Below are 16,235 nucleotides of genomic sequence, written 5' to 3'. Positions count from 1 at the left end.
CTAAATGACGCAGGTTTTAAGAAATGTTAAGAAAAGTGAGTGGAAGAAAGTTTGTGGAATAGGGGTCCCACTTGTATATATTAGTTTTAAATGATATGTGAGTGGAATGAGTTAGTGGAATGTGAGGTCTCTTTACCATTTATGGTAATTATGAACCATGACTCTTATTCGTGGACGGACAAAAATAGAAAAACGGGACTCTTATTCGTGGACGAATGGAGTAGCTTTTTGTCTTTTATGTCAAGGAAAGATAAAATATCGTCTCAAAATTGAAGAAAATATAATACGTCTTCAAATATTTCTACACTTGAAGAATAAATTTTTATAAAGATAAGTAAATATGGTAGTTATGTTTATTTAACTCTCCATTTACCTCTTTCTTTAGATATGCTCTGAGTTTGATGCACTAGTTATTAAGATGTACTCTGTATGATTTATTTTCCATTATCTGGAAGTAAAATTGTCATGTCCACCCCCTCCGTTTGTCTCCGACATCACCCTAAAGATTGAAAAATAGTTATATCCGCTCTAAATAAAGCTAGTAAAATAATAATTCATCCCCTCTATTTCCAAATCCTAAATCGGCCATTGCAATTACATAAAGTCATCTTCATTTAAAAAAAATTCCACATATAGTCAAAAAATTCATTTTAAATATTTGAAATTTTTAATTATTTATTTTTACTTTAAAAGTAAAAGAAAATATAATCGGATATATAATTTATGTAGAATTGGAGAATAGGGTTCTATTCTAATGCTTATAGCACACTAATCCAAAATCAAGACTAAATCTCTACCATTGGATTTAAAAATGAGTGGATGAGATTAAAGTTCACAAATCTCAATAAATAGTAGACAAAATATCAACAAAAGGGTAATATCGTCATTATGTTATCATATGATAATTTTCGTGGGTGTTTTTTTATATCAACATTGTGTATTACAAATATCAACAATATGACATTAGAATATCAATACAAGGACAAGAAAATATCAACACATTTTTGTTGAGATTGGACATGCATAATATTGAGATTTTGCCTACACTATATTGAGATTTTTTGTTGCATTTGTTGATAAAAGCTGCTTATCAACATGCACGAAAATTGAAATATAATTTATCAAATTTCATCACCCGAACATCGTCGGAACATATGCAATTGAGATCTCGTTGGAATCCTTATTAAATTATCTTTAATTTGATATATTTTTTGCGAAAAAATAATTTAAATTGAGAGAGTTAAGTAAATTTAAAGATTTGAGATGATTTTGAGAAAAGAGAAAGTAGTTAGTTATAATTACTACATATGGATTTGACATTAATACCATTTTTATTTAATTAATAATTAGTTAAATTTAAAATATATTACACTTGGCATTATATTAACCACAAGATCTTCTAATCTAATGATTGAAAATTGGTCTCAATTTGGAATTGGTAATTAGTTAGCAATTGATTTCATCCCTTCGAGAATAATTATAAACAATAAAGTTAAATTGCTGAGTTGTGATTGGCTTTGACTTGCGAATTGAAGCTATGAATTGCCTAAAAGCTACATAAACGTCAATTATAAATTCATGTCTTAACATTGAAGATTATATTGAAGATTATATTTATGTACGATGTTCAAACTTAATTTGTTGGATTAATTATTCACCTAACTTTGTACTATACCTAACAACATGTACAAATGCTATAGATAATTAAATTTATATCTGTAATCAACCTGCAAATTAGTACCTAACATGACGAACTAAAAACCGTGTTATGATTCTAGCATCTGTTAATTTGGTACATCATAGTACACAAAATTTATCATGCATAATAAGTTGGCATCGATTTTCACACATACAGACGTATATACGACATTGAATATCTCATTTGTCATTATAGCATCCACAATGGCGGCTAGCGCACCGACTAGACGATTCGCGTCGCTAGCCGAACCACTGGAAACCGGCCAGCGGTATTTCGGCGAAAAAACAGGCGAGCGCACGCCGATTTCCAGGCGCTGGCCGCCATTGTGGCGTGCCAATCGGCGAGTGATCGGCCAGCGTAATTTTTTATTTTTTATTTTTTGAAATTTTTTGAAACACTATATATACGCGATTTTAGTTTCATTTTCATTTGCACCACTTGTTTTAACGAGTTTTCTCTCTCTCTAAATTTCTGTACAAGAGCAACATCGAGCGATGAGTAACGCGGGTGCATGGTAGCAGTGGTGGTAGTGGTGGTAGTGGTGGGGATGCTGAGGAGTACGAACGACGGTAGAACGAGGCTATGGAGGCCTACATGAACCGCGATATAGAGCGGTACATGCAAAGGGTCGAACAGCAGGCGGTACCTCGCTCTCGACCCGTTGTCCACCGCCGAACAGTGATTGATCAGGATCACGTAGCTGCACATCAGAGGCTATATGACGACTACTTCGCACCGGACCCGTGGTTTAACGCAAACATGTTCAGGCGGCGTTTTAGAATGCGCAGGGAGTTGTTTATGCGTATCGTTGACGCTTTGGAGCGTCGATATCTGTATTTCCGCTTCAGGCACGATGCGGCTGGCAGACCCGACCACACTCCTATTCAAAAGTGCACGACGACAATCAGGCAGTTGGCCTACGAAGGCGCGGCAGACATGTGGGATGAGAACCTCCACATCGGTGAGACGACTGCTCTGGAATGTCTGAAGTTTTTCTGTCAGGGCGTGATTACAATTTTCAGTGATCAGTACCTTCGAAGCCCTACCCCCCAAGATTGTCAGTATCTGATGCAGATGCACGGGGAGCAGCATGGGTTTTCCGGGATGTTAGGCAGCATAGATTGTATGCATTGGGAGTGGAAGAACTGTCCAACTGCCTAGAAGGGGGCCTACACGACCGGCTACAAGGGAAATAATCCTACGATGATCCTCGAGGCCGTAGTTGATTACCGGCTGTGGATCTGGCATGCGTATTTTGGGGTAGCCGGGTCGAACAACGACCTCAACGTCCTCAACTCGTCGCCCTTCTTCAACGAGAAGTGTCAGAGCATCGGTCCGGCCGTCTCATTTGTGGCCAACGGCAACCGGCATGATATGGGCTACTACTTGGCGGATGGGATATACCCTAGGTGGCCTGTCTTTGTGAAGACGATCAGGCACGCAAATGATGACAGGAAGGCCTACTTTGCGGAACGGCAGGAGTCGGCGCGCAAGGACGTGGAGCGCGCATTTGGTGTGCTCCAGTCTCGATGGGCGGCAATTAAGGGTCCAGCGCGTTTGTGGGATGTCACATGCATTGCTGATATAATGTACGTCTGCATTATCCTGCACAACATGATCGTTGAAGACGAAGGTGTACAACTGACTAATTGGGCCAATGACGATACTGATGTAGCCGGTCCAAGCCACGGCGTGGCCACCCCCAACGTACGAAAGGGGGGTACCTCACGATGAAGACGGCCGTCTCCAGGCACATGCCGACATGCGTCAAGTTGATGCTCATATTCAACTCCAAAAGGATATAATTGAAGAGTTGTGGGCACGGAAGACTGCACGGCGATAGTTTTTTTCTTTATTATGTAATTTTTTGTAAAATGAATGTACTTTTTTTTAAATGAAATTAATGAATTTTCCCGTATATGTCTCGTAAATTTAATTCCGTAATTTATCGTAAATTTAATTTCGTAAATGTAGTTGTTTTTGAATTATTTTTATTGTGGCTAGCCTATTTGATTAAAATGATGATGTGGCAGGTGGATTTTTAGTGCTGATGACGTGGCAGGGGGAGAGAGTGGCTGGCCTATGGCTGACCTATTGTCATTGTGGATGCTCTTATGAATGTCCAACATCAAATTTCTCGTCTCAATTATTATACTCCATCCGTCCCGCAATAGAAGTCACTCTTTTTATGGGCACAATCAATTGTTAGTTAACAGTAGTAGAGTTAAATAAGGGATTGCATATGTTAGTATATTCTGGACCTTCGATATGGAAGATTTTATCTCACGGTTGTATATGCATTATATTTTATTTATGAGATTAAATCTCATAATTTGATTTTAGATGGATAATCATATGATAACGAGCAACATTCTAGTAAATTGTTGGACTATGGAGCCTTATCAAATAAGAGTATATTTCGTTCGACATTGAATATCTCATTTTGTTATTATGAATGTCCAACATCAAATTTCTCTTTTCAATTACTATACTCCCTCCGTCCCACAATAGGAGTCACTCTTATTGGGCACGAGTTTTAAGAAATGTAAAGAATAGTGAGTTGGAAAAGTTAGTGGAGTATGTAATTCACTTTTTTATTAGTTTTATAATAAAGGGAAATTGGTCTCTAAAACCATGAATTTTGTCCAAAATTTGATATTTCCCATGAACTTTAAAATTGGTATATAATATCACGAACTTTGCATTTTGTTTGGTATTTCCACGGCATGTTTATTACTCCCTCCGTTCCACAGTAATGGAGACGTTTCTTTACTAAAAAGGGAGAATAAAGTGGAAAATGAAAAAAGTAGAGAGATGAAGAGAAAAAAAAAGTAAGAGAGGGTAAAGTAGGTGTGGAAAAATGTGTTGACTTTTACTAAAAAGGGAAATGACTCTATTACTGTGGAACGTACCAAAATGGCAAAATGACTCTATTATTATGGAACGGAGGGAGTACTATATTTGACTAACTTACGAGACTTTTATCATACTTGACACAATTAAATCAACGTGGTTTTCAACGTGACTTTTTATGCTACATGTTATGAACTTAAAAAGTGGTTTCAAATATTATAAAACATATCACGGTTGCCTATGTTAAATAGGATTTTGATGAAAATATCTTACTTAAGTGAGATTGGGAAATACCAAACAAAATGCAAAGTTCGTGACATTATGTTATAATTATTTATTATCTTTATAATTCGGATCTATTGGATAAAGAGGAATATAAAATTACGTATAGGTCGGTGTAAAGTATACTAGAAAAGGATTAGTATGTGCCATGTGGCGTAGAATTAGATGAAGATATTGCATTTATGGAATTCTATTCCATTTAAATAGTATTATCCAATTCTATTTCTTTTTTTCTTCTTATGGAATTATCAAATTCAAATTAAGGGTGTGATCTTCGAGGTAGCGTGTCACGCGGAGCGTTTTGCGCTTTTTCCTCATATAAATATACTTATTATCAAATTATATATTAATAAATGGTGCCATATTATTTTTACATTTAAATGTGCTACGTGGAATTATTGACACCAATCTTTTAATTTTATACAGTAAATTATAAAAAACTGTAAAGTACTAATGGATACACTGTCACTGTTACCTGTCGCAAATTAGATAAATTTAATAAAAAAATCAAGTTAGTGAGAGTGTATATGAAGCCTCATATTGTCAATTAATTGTTCATTCTATGAATAATTTGGCAAAGTTTTTCTTTTCAACCTTTTGTCAATCAATTGTTCATTCTATGAATAATATGGCAAAGTTTTTATTTTCAACCTTTTAACTTTAAATTGATAATTTGGCATAGTTATAGAATGTTAAATATGCTTGTCAATGTCATATGTGAAAGCTGTAAATGTACTATGTTGCTTGTGCAGTATGCACTTATATACGAATAATTAACATAGATAATATGCTGACAAGTTTAAATGCATTGTTTTTAGTTATAATTCACACTCACATAAGTGCGATCTAGGTCGACCAATTTATCATTGAATAGTTGATTTATAAAGATAAAAAAAAAAACTTCATTAATCCACACTATCATGTTCAAGGAGTACAATAATATTATCCATGTGTGATATAGTATCCACAAACCTATTACTGATTCGATGATTCGTAAGGATCGGCGAACATAAAATACGTCATTTAGAGCTTATGTCAGTCCTTCAGTGCTACAGTTTTAATCAAATTATGAATAACTGAAGTCTACTTTTGTTTTTCTATCTTTCATTCATTGCCAGCGATGTCTAACCACGCTGCTTCTGTTTTTCGATATTGACGACAACTCTTTTCATTGTGTACAATTACCCGAATTTCGTTTCCTGAATTTGTCATTATTCTATACATTAGATCACTTAAATATATCTTCGACCTAATAATAAGACTATAAACAGTTTGCCAACTTATTTGAATGTGAATATAGTTTTGGTTTGGTGGGAATGATTGTCATTTTCAGGAATAGGTTGCATGTTACTCCAATAATTTTAGTGCTTTTTTGATACCACTAATGCTACCTTAATCATTTTTCTTACGATCTTTCGTTTTTTCTTCCCTTCACTTTGTGACTACTTTTTTATTTATTTTAGTTTTGAAGCATACACTTTTATGACTTTTATGAATCTTTACGTGGTACGATTAATGGATACTTTAAGAATTTAAAACTTTATATTGATTGACATATAATCACTCGATGTGATGTTTCTTGTCGTTTATTGTCAAATAAATTGGATATGATTCATGATACAACTGAAGAAGAATAAAGTATTCACTCTGAGAATGATAATGCTCAATCTATCACATAAATTAATACACACGATTATTAACCAAAAACATCAGACATAGCACCATTAACTAACATGAAAAAATACTCCATAGAGTGAAGATTTGTTTTACTTATGAAATCTACCGTCTAATTTTTTTTATTAAAATTCGTGTAAGATACACACATTATTTTCTTATACTATAAAAGAATACTCTCTCCGTCCTCAAAGTATATATACATGTTGGATTCGCCACGAGTTTTATAGTAAATGGTACAGCAAGAGAGAGGTAGAAATTACATGCACCACAAAATTTAATGTTACAATCATCTTGATTCTTGGGCGACCTAATAGAAAATGATACATTTTCATAATTCCATTATCGAAGGTCATATATTCAAATTTCACCAATACCAAAATCAAGAATGTGGGGTTCGTTTGAATCTAACCAACCCTTCATAGGAACGTCAGAACGTGGATATATCTATCGCGCGGTTGTAATATTACGTGAAAACAAAAAAGTTGTTTTGATTAACCTTTTCATAGTCATAGTTTTTGATACTGCGAAACTCCATTGTATTTAAGTTTAGTAACCATGGAGTTCAGGCACAAGACAATAAGTAACTTCTACGAGTGCTCGCTCATACAATGAACGTGCATATTTTCAACCCAAGTCCACCTCTAGCCACAAAGCTACCTTAATTGTTTTATTTATCCATAATTAATGGAGTATTTATTCCAAACCCATACAAGCCCATGAGTCCTAATTTGGGCCGAATAAACCAAAAAGGGCCCATCAAAAACTAAATTTAAAATCCAAACATCCCACTTCATAAACCCTAACCATAAAAACCAATTTCCACCCAATTATTCCCCTCTCCTCCCATCGCCGCCGCAGCAGCTCTTCCCAGACTCCAACCATGGTGGCCCCCGGAAAGAAGACGGTAGATCTTTCTCTTTCTATCTCGACTCATCAATTACGCATCTGATACTATTTATAAATGTAATTATTCGAATTAATATTGTGGTGATGGAATTTGATTCGATTTACCAATTGAAAAATTGCAGAAGAAGACTCATGAGAGCGTTAACAACAGGCTCGCGCTTGTGATGAAGAGTGGGAAGTACACTCTTGGCTACAAGACTGTGCTCAAGACTCTCAGGAATTCCAAAGGTTTTACTTTATGTTTGTTTTAGGGCTTAATTATTTCATTTTTTTGTCAATTTTCTGATGTTTGAAGAAGCTATTTTTATGATTGGGGCTTAATTTATGACAGGAAAATTGATATTGATATCCAATAACTGTCCACCGTTGAGGAAGTCTGAGATTGAGTACTATGCAATGCTTGCTAAAATTGGTGTTCATCATTACAGTGGGAGTGAGTTTCTTTCCCATTTTTAGTTTATTTTAGTTGGTTTTATTTATATATTTTCATGAAGTGTGATCTGTTGAATTCCAATTGAGTGAGTGGTTTTCTAGTTTTGTTTAGCTCAATTTGGGGATTTCTTGATTGTAGCTTTTATTTTATGAATTGGCTTAACTGTTCATGTCCTTTGCTCCAAAACATATAGTGATTCTAAAATTTTGTGTTGGATATTATTTTTGTTTCTATTGGTTGAACGCCTTTATTTAATTGATTCATATCTAACAATGTAGTTTGTAAGGCGATCATATCTGGGTTATACCACTTTGCTAGAGGTTATATGTGAATATTGTAGTTATGACATGGCTGTAATGCTTGATGTGCTATGTGCGATTGAATCCGATTCCATTAGTATCTTTCCTTAAAGTACATTTGATTGTTTGATCATTTGCAATAGCATCTAAAAGAGACGCACACGATTCACATAGAAGTGCTACATGCTATTGAACTCGGTTCCATAAGTTTCTTCCTCAACATTTTTGCATTTGCATCTAAAAGAGATACACTTCTATTCACATAGAAGTTTCTGATAATTTAGGACGTTATCTTTTCCACCATGCTAGAAACTGATCAATATCTGATTTTGATTGAACGATAAGATGTTGAGTGGCTGCTGAGTTCTTGCCAGCCTCAAGTTTTTTCAGTTTGCTTTTTCACCATTGTTGAGCATTCATCCATCTTGTGTTGATCTTTGAGACATCTGTAGAGTTCATTCTTTGCTTACTACTTACCTATTGCCTTTTCTGCGTAGACAATGTTGATCTTGGGACGGCATGTGGAAAGTACTTCCGTGTCTCATGCCTCAGCATAGTTGACCCAGGTATAACTCCAGTCTTCTCTGTAGACACTACTGCTCATTAATTAACCCCCTAGCAAAAATCGAGCTTTGTGTCGAATGATGCAAGTAATGACCTCTCTGGATTTTTTGTTTACAGGTGACTCGGACATCATCAAAAATTTGTCCGGAGATCATTGAGTCATTGGAACCGTAGTCTTTTCTCTTGTTTGCTTGGGATCCTTCGATTTTTGAAATTTTGCAACGGATTAGAAAATCGTGGTTACTCATACCTAGTTTTGTTGAGTTTTTACATGTCTGGTAATCTTGATTGCTGAATGTGACTATTTAAGTTTTTCGATTTGTTGAATCCTCGCTCTTGTGTAACAGCCTGAGTTTTTTGTGGTTCTTGAATTGCATCTTTGACAAATATTCGGACGTGAAAAATACTGAAAAATGATATATGAAGAAATTTTGTAAAATCAAAATATAGGTTGTAGCGTTTTTAAATACTTGTAAATAAAAATGGCACAAAATAATCCAATTTATAAATACAAATACACACACTTCATCTCCACCTTTTTCCATCTGGGGTTAAGCCTCTGAGTGAGAAGAGCTGCGGAGCTCTTCATAAACCCTAATTCCTCCATTAATGGCGATTTTGGCAACAAATTCATAGCTCAAGCTTCAGTCGTTCCTCCAATGGCAGCCACAATTCTCCGGCGCACTCTAATCTCCTTCTACTCCGCCACCAATTCCTCACTCCTGCTCAAATCTCATTTCTCCGCCTCCCCCTATTTCTCAACTACCGCCACAAATCCGCCGCTAGACCACCACAGCGTCACCAAATTCCTAATCGAAGACCACCGCCTCTCCCCGGAGGCGGCGGCGCAGATCGCCTCCCGCAGCCGCATCAGGAACCAACAAGCCGCCGATTCAATCATCCAATTCCTCAAAAACACCGGCTTCTCCGACGCTCAGCTGGAAAAAGTCCTCAAATCATCGCCGCAGCTCCTCTCCTCGCACCTCGAGGCCACAATCAAGCCGAAATTCGAGATCCTCCACGGCCTCGGGTTCGCTCCCGCCGACATTTCCGAGATCGTCGTGAATCAATCGCGCCTCCTCAACTACAGCGCGCCGCGGATCTCGTCCTCGATCGTGACGCTGAAATCCGTGCTCGGATCCGCTTCCTCCGCCGCGAGATTCCTCAAAACCACGGGGCTGTTTTTGAGAGACATGGAGAGCACTCTTCTCCCCAACGTCGAGTCGCTGAAGAGCTGCGGCGTGTCGACGGATCAGATCACGACGCTGATGTGCCAGAATCCGCGATTCTTCTTCCACAAACCGGAGAACATGAGGAGATTCATCGAGAGAGCGGATCAATTAGGATCGGATCGGAAATCGGGGAGATTCATCCACGCGGTGAGGATCATCAGCTCGATGACGAGCGAGACGTGGCGGTTGAAGCTGGAGGCGCTCCGCGATCTCGGATTCTCCGACGAGGACATCGCGAGGGCGTTCAGGAACTCGCCGAAGGTGTTCGCGACGTCGGCGGAGAAGATGAGGAGAGTGGCGGCGGCGGTGGAGGGGAGCGGGGTATATGATCGGAGGAGCATTGCGGAGACGCCGAGTGTGTTCCTGTACAGCTTGGAGAAGCGGATATGGCCGCGGCTGAAGGTTTTGAGAGCGCTGGAAGAGGAGAAGAAGATGAGGAGAGAGAATTGGCCGAGCCTTGCAACCGTAGTGTTCATGAAGGATGCCAAGTTTTTGCAGAAATTTGTGAGCCCTAATTTGGATCTTGTTGGGGGCTTTTTTGCAGAGATTTGACTTTGACAGCCCTGATTTGGGGATTTTTTTGTAGAGATTTTGTGAACCCTTATTTTTGGGGATTGGTTATGAGGTGAAGAAAGGTGGAAATTGGGGATGATTTTGGATTTGCATCCGTTTTACAAATTGTTACTACTTCAATAATAACATCGGCTTTCAATTTGTAGCGAAATAGACGATGCTCGGAGCGGATCTTAGGGTAGTGACTGACGCCTGGCTGGATCGCCTGTGTTGAAATTTGATCGTTATCATGTTGACATGTAATCGATACGTTCAGATAGCTCCTATTGGAATCCGAACACGATCGGCGTAAAATACATCTTGGGTAATGACGTGTGGCTGGACGGCCGGTGTTGAAATTTGATCATTGTCGTGTCGACATGTAATCGACACGTCCCGATAGCTCCTATTGGGATCTAAACATGATCGGCGAAAGATACACTTGATTCGAACTCTTATTCAATGCCAAACACGTTAATAATACGATATCCATTTGTTGATGGGGTTGTTTTGAAATTTAAATTTAAAAGAGGGAAAACTTAGGCTAGATCAACATTTACATGCTACATTTCCTCTCTTTGTCCACTACCCTCTCTAGTCTCACCTCATGTACAAATATGTAGTGATGTTTGAAATCCTACTGAATTTTTAAAAGATTAAGGCTAAAAGTTTTGGCCTGGTAAAATTTTCAAATTCTTGTTGCATTCAACAAGTTAGTAGTAATACATATCTTCAAACTAAAATATCCTCTATTCAGAGAAGATAACTTTGGAGCTGATTTTTTGTTACACTATACATATAGCTATTCCAGAGGAGTTCATGTTCCAGAAAATCCATCGATGGGTATTAGAAGTTGGTTACTTCATGATAAGATTAGGTGTTTCTTATATTTGTTAGTTCCTCCTCTCGGACGTTGCCCGCATTATGTAAAAAAAAAAAAAACCTCTATTCTTATTGTAGTACGTGCTCTTGATTAAATCACTCTTCAAATTGATAATTTCAACGTTAAAAAAATAATTAAAATGCATGACTTAGCATTAAACAATTTAAAAAAGATTACTCCATGAAGTTAATGAGTCTAGATATAAAACATTACTATCAAACTTTCAAAAATATATGAAACTCAAAATAAAATAATTAAATACTATAAATACACTTAATAAAACATTAAGCTAAATAAGAGTATAGAAATTAAACATTAAGATCAAACTTTCATTTTTGCAAACGAATAATTAATAAAATGTGTACTTTATTTAACTATATAAGAGCATCTCCAATGCCGGCTAGCCGGTCGGCTAGTCGAATTATTGGAGCAGGCCAGCCCGAAATCGGCGAAAAAAGCGGCATGGGCTAGCCGATCGCGTGGCGCTGGCCGCCATTGTGGCGTGCCGATCGGCCAGCGCCTTATTTCGATTTTTTTTTTTGAAAACCTATATAAACGCGATTTTAGTTTCATTTTCATTTGCACCACTTGTTTTAACGAGTTTTCTCTCTCTCTAAATTTCTGTACAAGAGCATCATCGAACGATGAGTAACGCGGGTGGTAGCAGTGGTGGTAGTGGTGGGGATGCTGAGGTGTACGAACGGAGGATGAACGAGACTATGGAGGCCTACATGAACCGCGAGATGGAGCGGTGCATGCGTAGGGTGGAACAGCAGGCGATACCTCGCCCCCCACGGGTTGTCCACCGCCGAGCAGTGATTGATCGGGATCACGTAGCTGCACATCAGCGGCTATATGACGACTACTTTTCGTAGAACCCGCGGTTTCCCGCAAACATGTTCAGGCGGCGTTTTAAAATGCGCAAGGAGTTGTTTATGCGTATCGTTGACGCTATGGAGCGTCGATATCTGTGTTTCCGCTTCAGGCACGATGCGGCTGGCAGACCCGGCCACACCCCTATTCAAAAGTGCACGACGGCAATCAAGCAGTTGGCCTACGGAGGCGCGACAGACATGTGGGATGAGTATCTTTACATCGGTGAGACGACTGCTTCCTGGATTGTCTGAAGTATTTCTGTGAGGGCGTGATAAACATTTTCGGTGAGGAGTACCTTCTTCGAAGCCTTACTCCCCAAGATTGTCGGAATTTGATGCAGATGCACGGGGAGCCAGCATTGGTTCCCTCGGGATGTTAGGTAGCATAGAGTGTATGCATTGGGAGTGGAAGAAGCTGTCCGACTGCCTGGGAAGGGGGCCTACACGATCGGCTACAAGTCAAAGAATCCCAAGATGATCCTCGAGGCCGTAGCTAATTACAGTGTGGATTTGGCATGCGTATTTTGGGGTAGCCGGGTCGAACAACGACCTCAACGTCCTGAACTCGTCTCCCCTCTTCAACGAGAAGTGCCGGGGCATCGGTCCAGCCGTCTCATTTGTGGCCAACGGCAACCGGCATGATATGGGCTACTACTTGGCGGATGAGATATACCCTAGGTGGATTTGTCTTTGTGAAGACGATCATGCACGCAAGTGATGAAAGGAAGGCGTACTTTGCGGAACGACAGAAGTCGGCGCGCAAGGACGTGGAGCGCATTTGGTGTGCTCCGGTCTCGATGGGAGGCAATTAAGGGTCCAACGCGTTTGTGGGATGTCAAATACGTTTCTCCAAATAATGTATGCCTGCATTATCATGCACAACATGATCGTCGAACGAGGCGGCGCTACAACCCGACTACCAGGGTGGACGATGGCGATGAAGCCGGTCCCGAGCCACGGAACGACCACCCCCTAGCGTACGACGTGGGGTACCTCTTGATGAAGTCGGCCGCCTCCAAGGAATATGCCGACATGCGCCAAGTGGATGCTCGTATTCAACTCCAAAAGGATATAATTGAAGAGTTGTGGGCACGGAAGGACTGCACGACGATAGATTTTTTTTCTTTATTATGTAATTTTTTTTTATCTATGTACCTTTTTTTAATGCAATTAATGAATTTTCCCGTATATGTCTCGTAAATTTAATTCCCTAATTTAATCATAATTTTAATTAAAGTAAATGTAGTATTTCTTGAATTATTTTTATTGCTTGAAGGCGGCTTTATGGTGGCCTAAATTTGATAATGACAGGTGAATTTTTAGTCTTCAACTGGCATGACGGGAGAGAGAAAGTGGCTGGCCTATGGCTGGTCTATTTGCATGGGAGATGCTCTAATATTAAACATTCCAAAAGAGATAGAACAATTTCCCAATTAGAAATTGCCCAAAATGATGGAGCCCAAGAAGAATTACCTTTAAAAGCAAGGGGCTCTTTGCAATTTCCCCAAGTCAAATATCGCCGGCAGGCAGTCCACCTCCATTTAGCCTACCACAACAGTTAAACCTATCTCTGTCACCTCTTCAATATCTGCATCTTCTTCTTGTAAATTACTAAATCAATTACTCAATTCATTTCCATTATTAAACAAGTTTCTACTCCTTCCATCTAATCAACTGTTCATATCCATAAAATCCCCAATCTTTTCAACCAATTTTCCAACTCAAAACCAACCTTTTTAGCTGTACTATATTCCCCCACAGAAATCTTGCCAATTTCGATCTGTTTTTTTTATAAATTTGTTGGGTGTTTGTGTTACTTGATTTGAAAGGCTGGATTTTTTAAATTTCTGATCTGGGATCTCTGCTATGGTCTTGTTTTCTTGAATTTGAGGTTTTTGTTGTTGTTGGGATGCAATAAAGGTGGAGTCTTTGGAGGTTTCTTGTAATTTGGGGGTTTGACTTCGATTTGATTTGTCGGTTGTGAGAATTTGAGGCTGTGATTTGTATTTAATGGCTGTGCATGAATTGGTGGAGCTCAAGTTTAGGCTTGCTGATGGCAGTGACATTGGGCCAAGCAAGTATAATTCTAGTGCAACTGTGACTTCTCTCAAGGAAAAGATTATTGCTCAATGGCCTAAAGGTTTTTGAATCACATGTTTACTTTGGTGTTGATTTCTTGTGATTTGATTTCCTTATGGTGTGCTTTTGCTTGGATTCTGGTTTCTGTTGTTCATTTCTAGGGTTTCTTGATTCTGCTTTTGGCATTTATAGTGAAGAAATAGGGGCAGAGAATTTGTGTGGAAACAACTCTTCTTGTTTCCTTTGATGTTGGAAGTGAAGTTTTTATGAGGTTTGCGCGAAAATGTTTCTTAGCTGCGAACATGTCAAACGGTACCGTTTGATTTCTTACCTGAAGCTTAAATATTTGAAAAGTAGTGTCATTTAGTAATCTGAGTATATGATTAGCTGATCATTATTAGCTCTAGTATGATGGATAGTGTTATGTCGTAACGTTGAGGATTGTTTGCTTCATAAAGTTGGTAACTTAAACGACATTATGGGCAGAGAGTTTGTGTTGAAAAAACTCATATGATTTCCTTTGATGATGGAAGTGAAGTTTTTATAAGGTTTATGTGTTGATACTTCTTAGTTGCGAGCTATGAAATGATTAGCTGAAACAACATTATGTCGTTGTAATGTGACTTGTTACTCAGCCTTTATAGAATGAAGACTAAGTAGATAACTTTTAGGTCGACTGCTCGAGATTTAAATCTATACAGAAATAAAATGTTCAACACCACATTTTAAATATTTGTGGATCAAAATAAAAAGTTATTCTTGGATTATAATGAATAATGATCATCAAATAGGAACTTTTTCTTCATTATAATTTCTTGATTGTGTATTTGTGTTTGAGTTTGATATCAGTTCCATATTCCATCGGTTGCTTGAATTTTCTATTTTGTGAAGTTGTCATGTGATTTATTGCTTGATGATGACCATGTATTCTCATAAAGACCTCTACTCCGCAGACAAAGAAAACGGGCCAAAATCCATCAATGATATAAAGCTCATTAACGCGGGAAGGATTCTTGAAAACAACAGAACACTTGCTGAATCGCGACTTCCACTCAGTGAAGTCCCCGGAGGTGTCATCACAATGCTTGTTGTCGTGCGGCCCCCCCTTCCTGACAAAAGTAGTGGTAAATATCTTTACTACCTCGATACCGTCATGATTTCTTAACCAGGCTGATATTTTCAGTGAGTTTAATTATCAATGTCAACATAGCCTTGCTTCTTTTCTCGTCTCATCTCGTTTGATGTATGGTCCTTGAAGGTTGATAATGTTTTCATAATTGCAAGAAACTATGGAATCCCACAGAACTCTCTCTGGTCTCAAACTGTTTGAATTACTATGTGCTGTTTTCACCGTTGATGCTTCGTTGTCACTGTATTCTTCACGTGCACTCACACTAGCTCGTTGCCTATTCTGAACATCGTATTGCAACAGATAAACTGCAGGAAAATTCCCAGAAGAAAGGTGGGTGTCTTTGCACTATATTGTAACAGACGGATCTGCTTCGCCTCGTCTCATATGTTTGTACAACAGGTTCTTGATTGCATTTACAACATTACACATGTTAATAGAGCAAAAAAAATGTGATGACATCATAGTTATTGGTCTCGGTTCTTTATACTTGTGCTCGATAAATGGAAGAAAGATCGTTGAGAGACGTTACAGGAGAGCAAAGTCGAGCCTCAGAGAAGTTGCCTGAGGAGAGAGCACACTCCAAAGCAAGCCTTGGTTGTGGTTGAATTGCACTGTGAATTGTATTGTATGTATAATGAAATTTGTTTACTTTGTCTATATTGTTACAGCTTGAAAATGAAGTTGAATTTTGCTCAAATTGAATCTTGTTTTTGTAGTGTAGTTTTTACTGATTTTGAGTTGGAAAGTTGGAATGTAGAAATATGAATTA

General features: G+C 38.3%; 3 protein-coding genes across 4 annotated transcripts; all 3 read left to right on the top strand.

The window, feature by feature from the left end:
• Positions 1-7,289: 7,289 nt before the first annotated feature.
• On the top strand, positions 7,290-9,040 carry LOC125200626 (60S ribosomal protein L30-like). The gene is made up of 5 exons (XM_048098308.1): positions 7,290-7,415; positions 7,540-7,645; positions 7,749-7,850; positions 8,647-8,715; positions 8,831-9,040. Exons 1-5 carry the CDS (start codon positions 7,392-7,394, stop codon positions 8,869-8,871), a joined length of 342 nt encoding a protein of 113 aa, XP_047954265.1. The 5' UTR covers positions 7,290-7,391; the 3' UTR covers positions 8,872-9,040.
• Positions 9,041-9,213: 173 nt separating this feature from the next.
• On the top strand, positions 9,214-10,669 carry LOC125200624. The gene has a single exon (XM_048098307.1). The coding sequence runs from the start codon at positions 9,373-9,375 to the stop codon at positions 10,495-10,497; it is 1,125 nt and encodes a 374-aa protein (XP_047954264.1). The 5' UTR covers positions 9,214-9,372; the 3' UTR covers positions 10,498-10,669.
• Positions 10,670-13,798: 3,129 nt separating this feature from the next.
• LOC125202379 (membrane-anchored ubiquitin-fold protein 6) lies at positions 13,799-16,163 on the top strand. Of its 2 annotated transcripts, XM_048100767.1 has the most exons (4): positions 13,799-14,395; positions 15,288-15,458; positions 15,767-15,796; positions 15,866-16,163. In XM_048100767.1, the coding sequence occupies exons 1-4, from the start codon at positions 14,266-14,268 to the stop codon at positions 15,871-15,873; spliced, it is 339 nt and encodes a 112-aa protein (XP_047956724.1). In that variant the 5' UTR covers positions 13,799-14,265; the 3' UTR covers positions 15,874-16,163. The 2 variants fall into 2 exon arrangements, with proteins under 2 accessions (XP_047956724.1, XP_047956721.1); XM_048100764.1 differs by having other exon boundaries at positions 13,802-14,395; positions 15,767-16,163.
• Positions 16,164-16,235: the final 72 nt, after the last annotated feature.

The sequence above is a fragment of the Salvia hispanica genome, chromosome 1 (genome assembly GCF_023119035.1).
Source record: "Salvia hispanica cultivar TCC Black 2014 chromosome 1, UniMelb_Shisp_WGS_1.0, whole genome shotgun sequence".
NCBI lineage: Eukaryota > Viridiplantae > Streptophyta > Magnoliopsida > Lamiales > Lamiaceae > Salvia > Salvia hispanica.
This window is presented reverse-complemented; position numbering and strand designations above follow the sequence as displayed.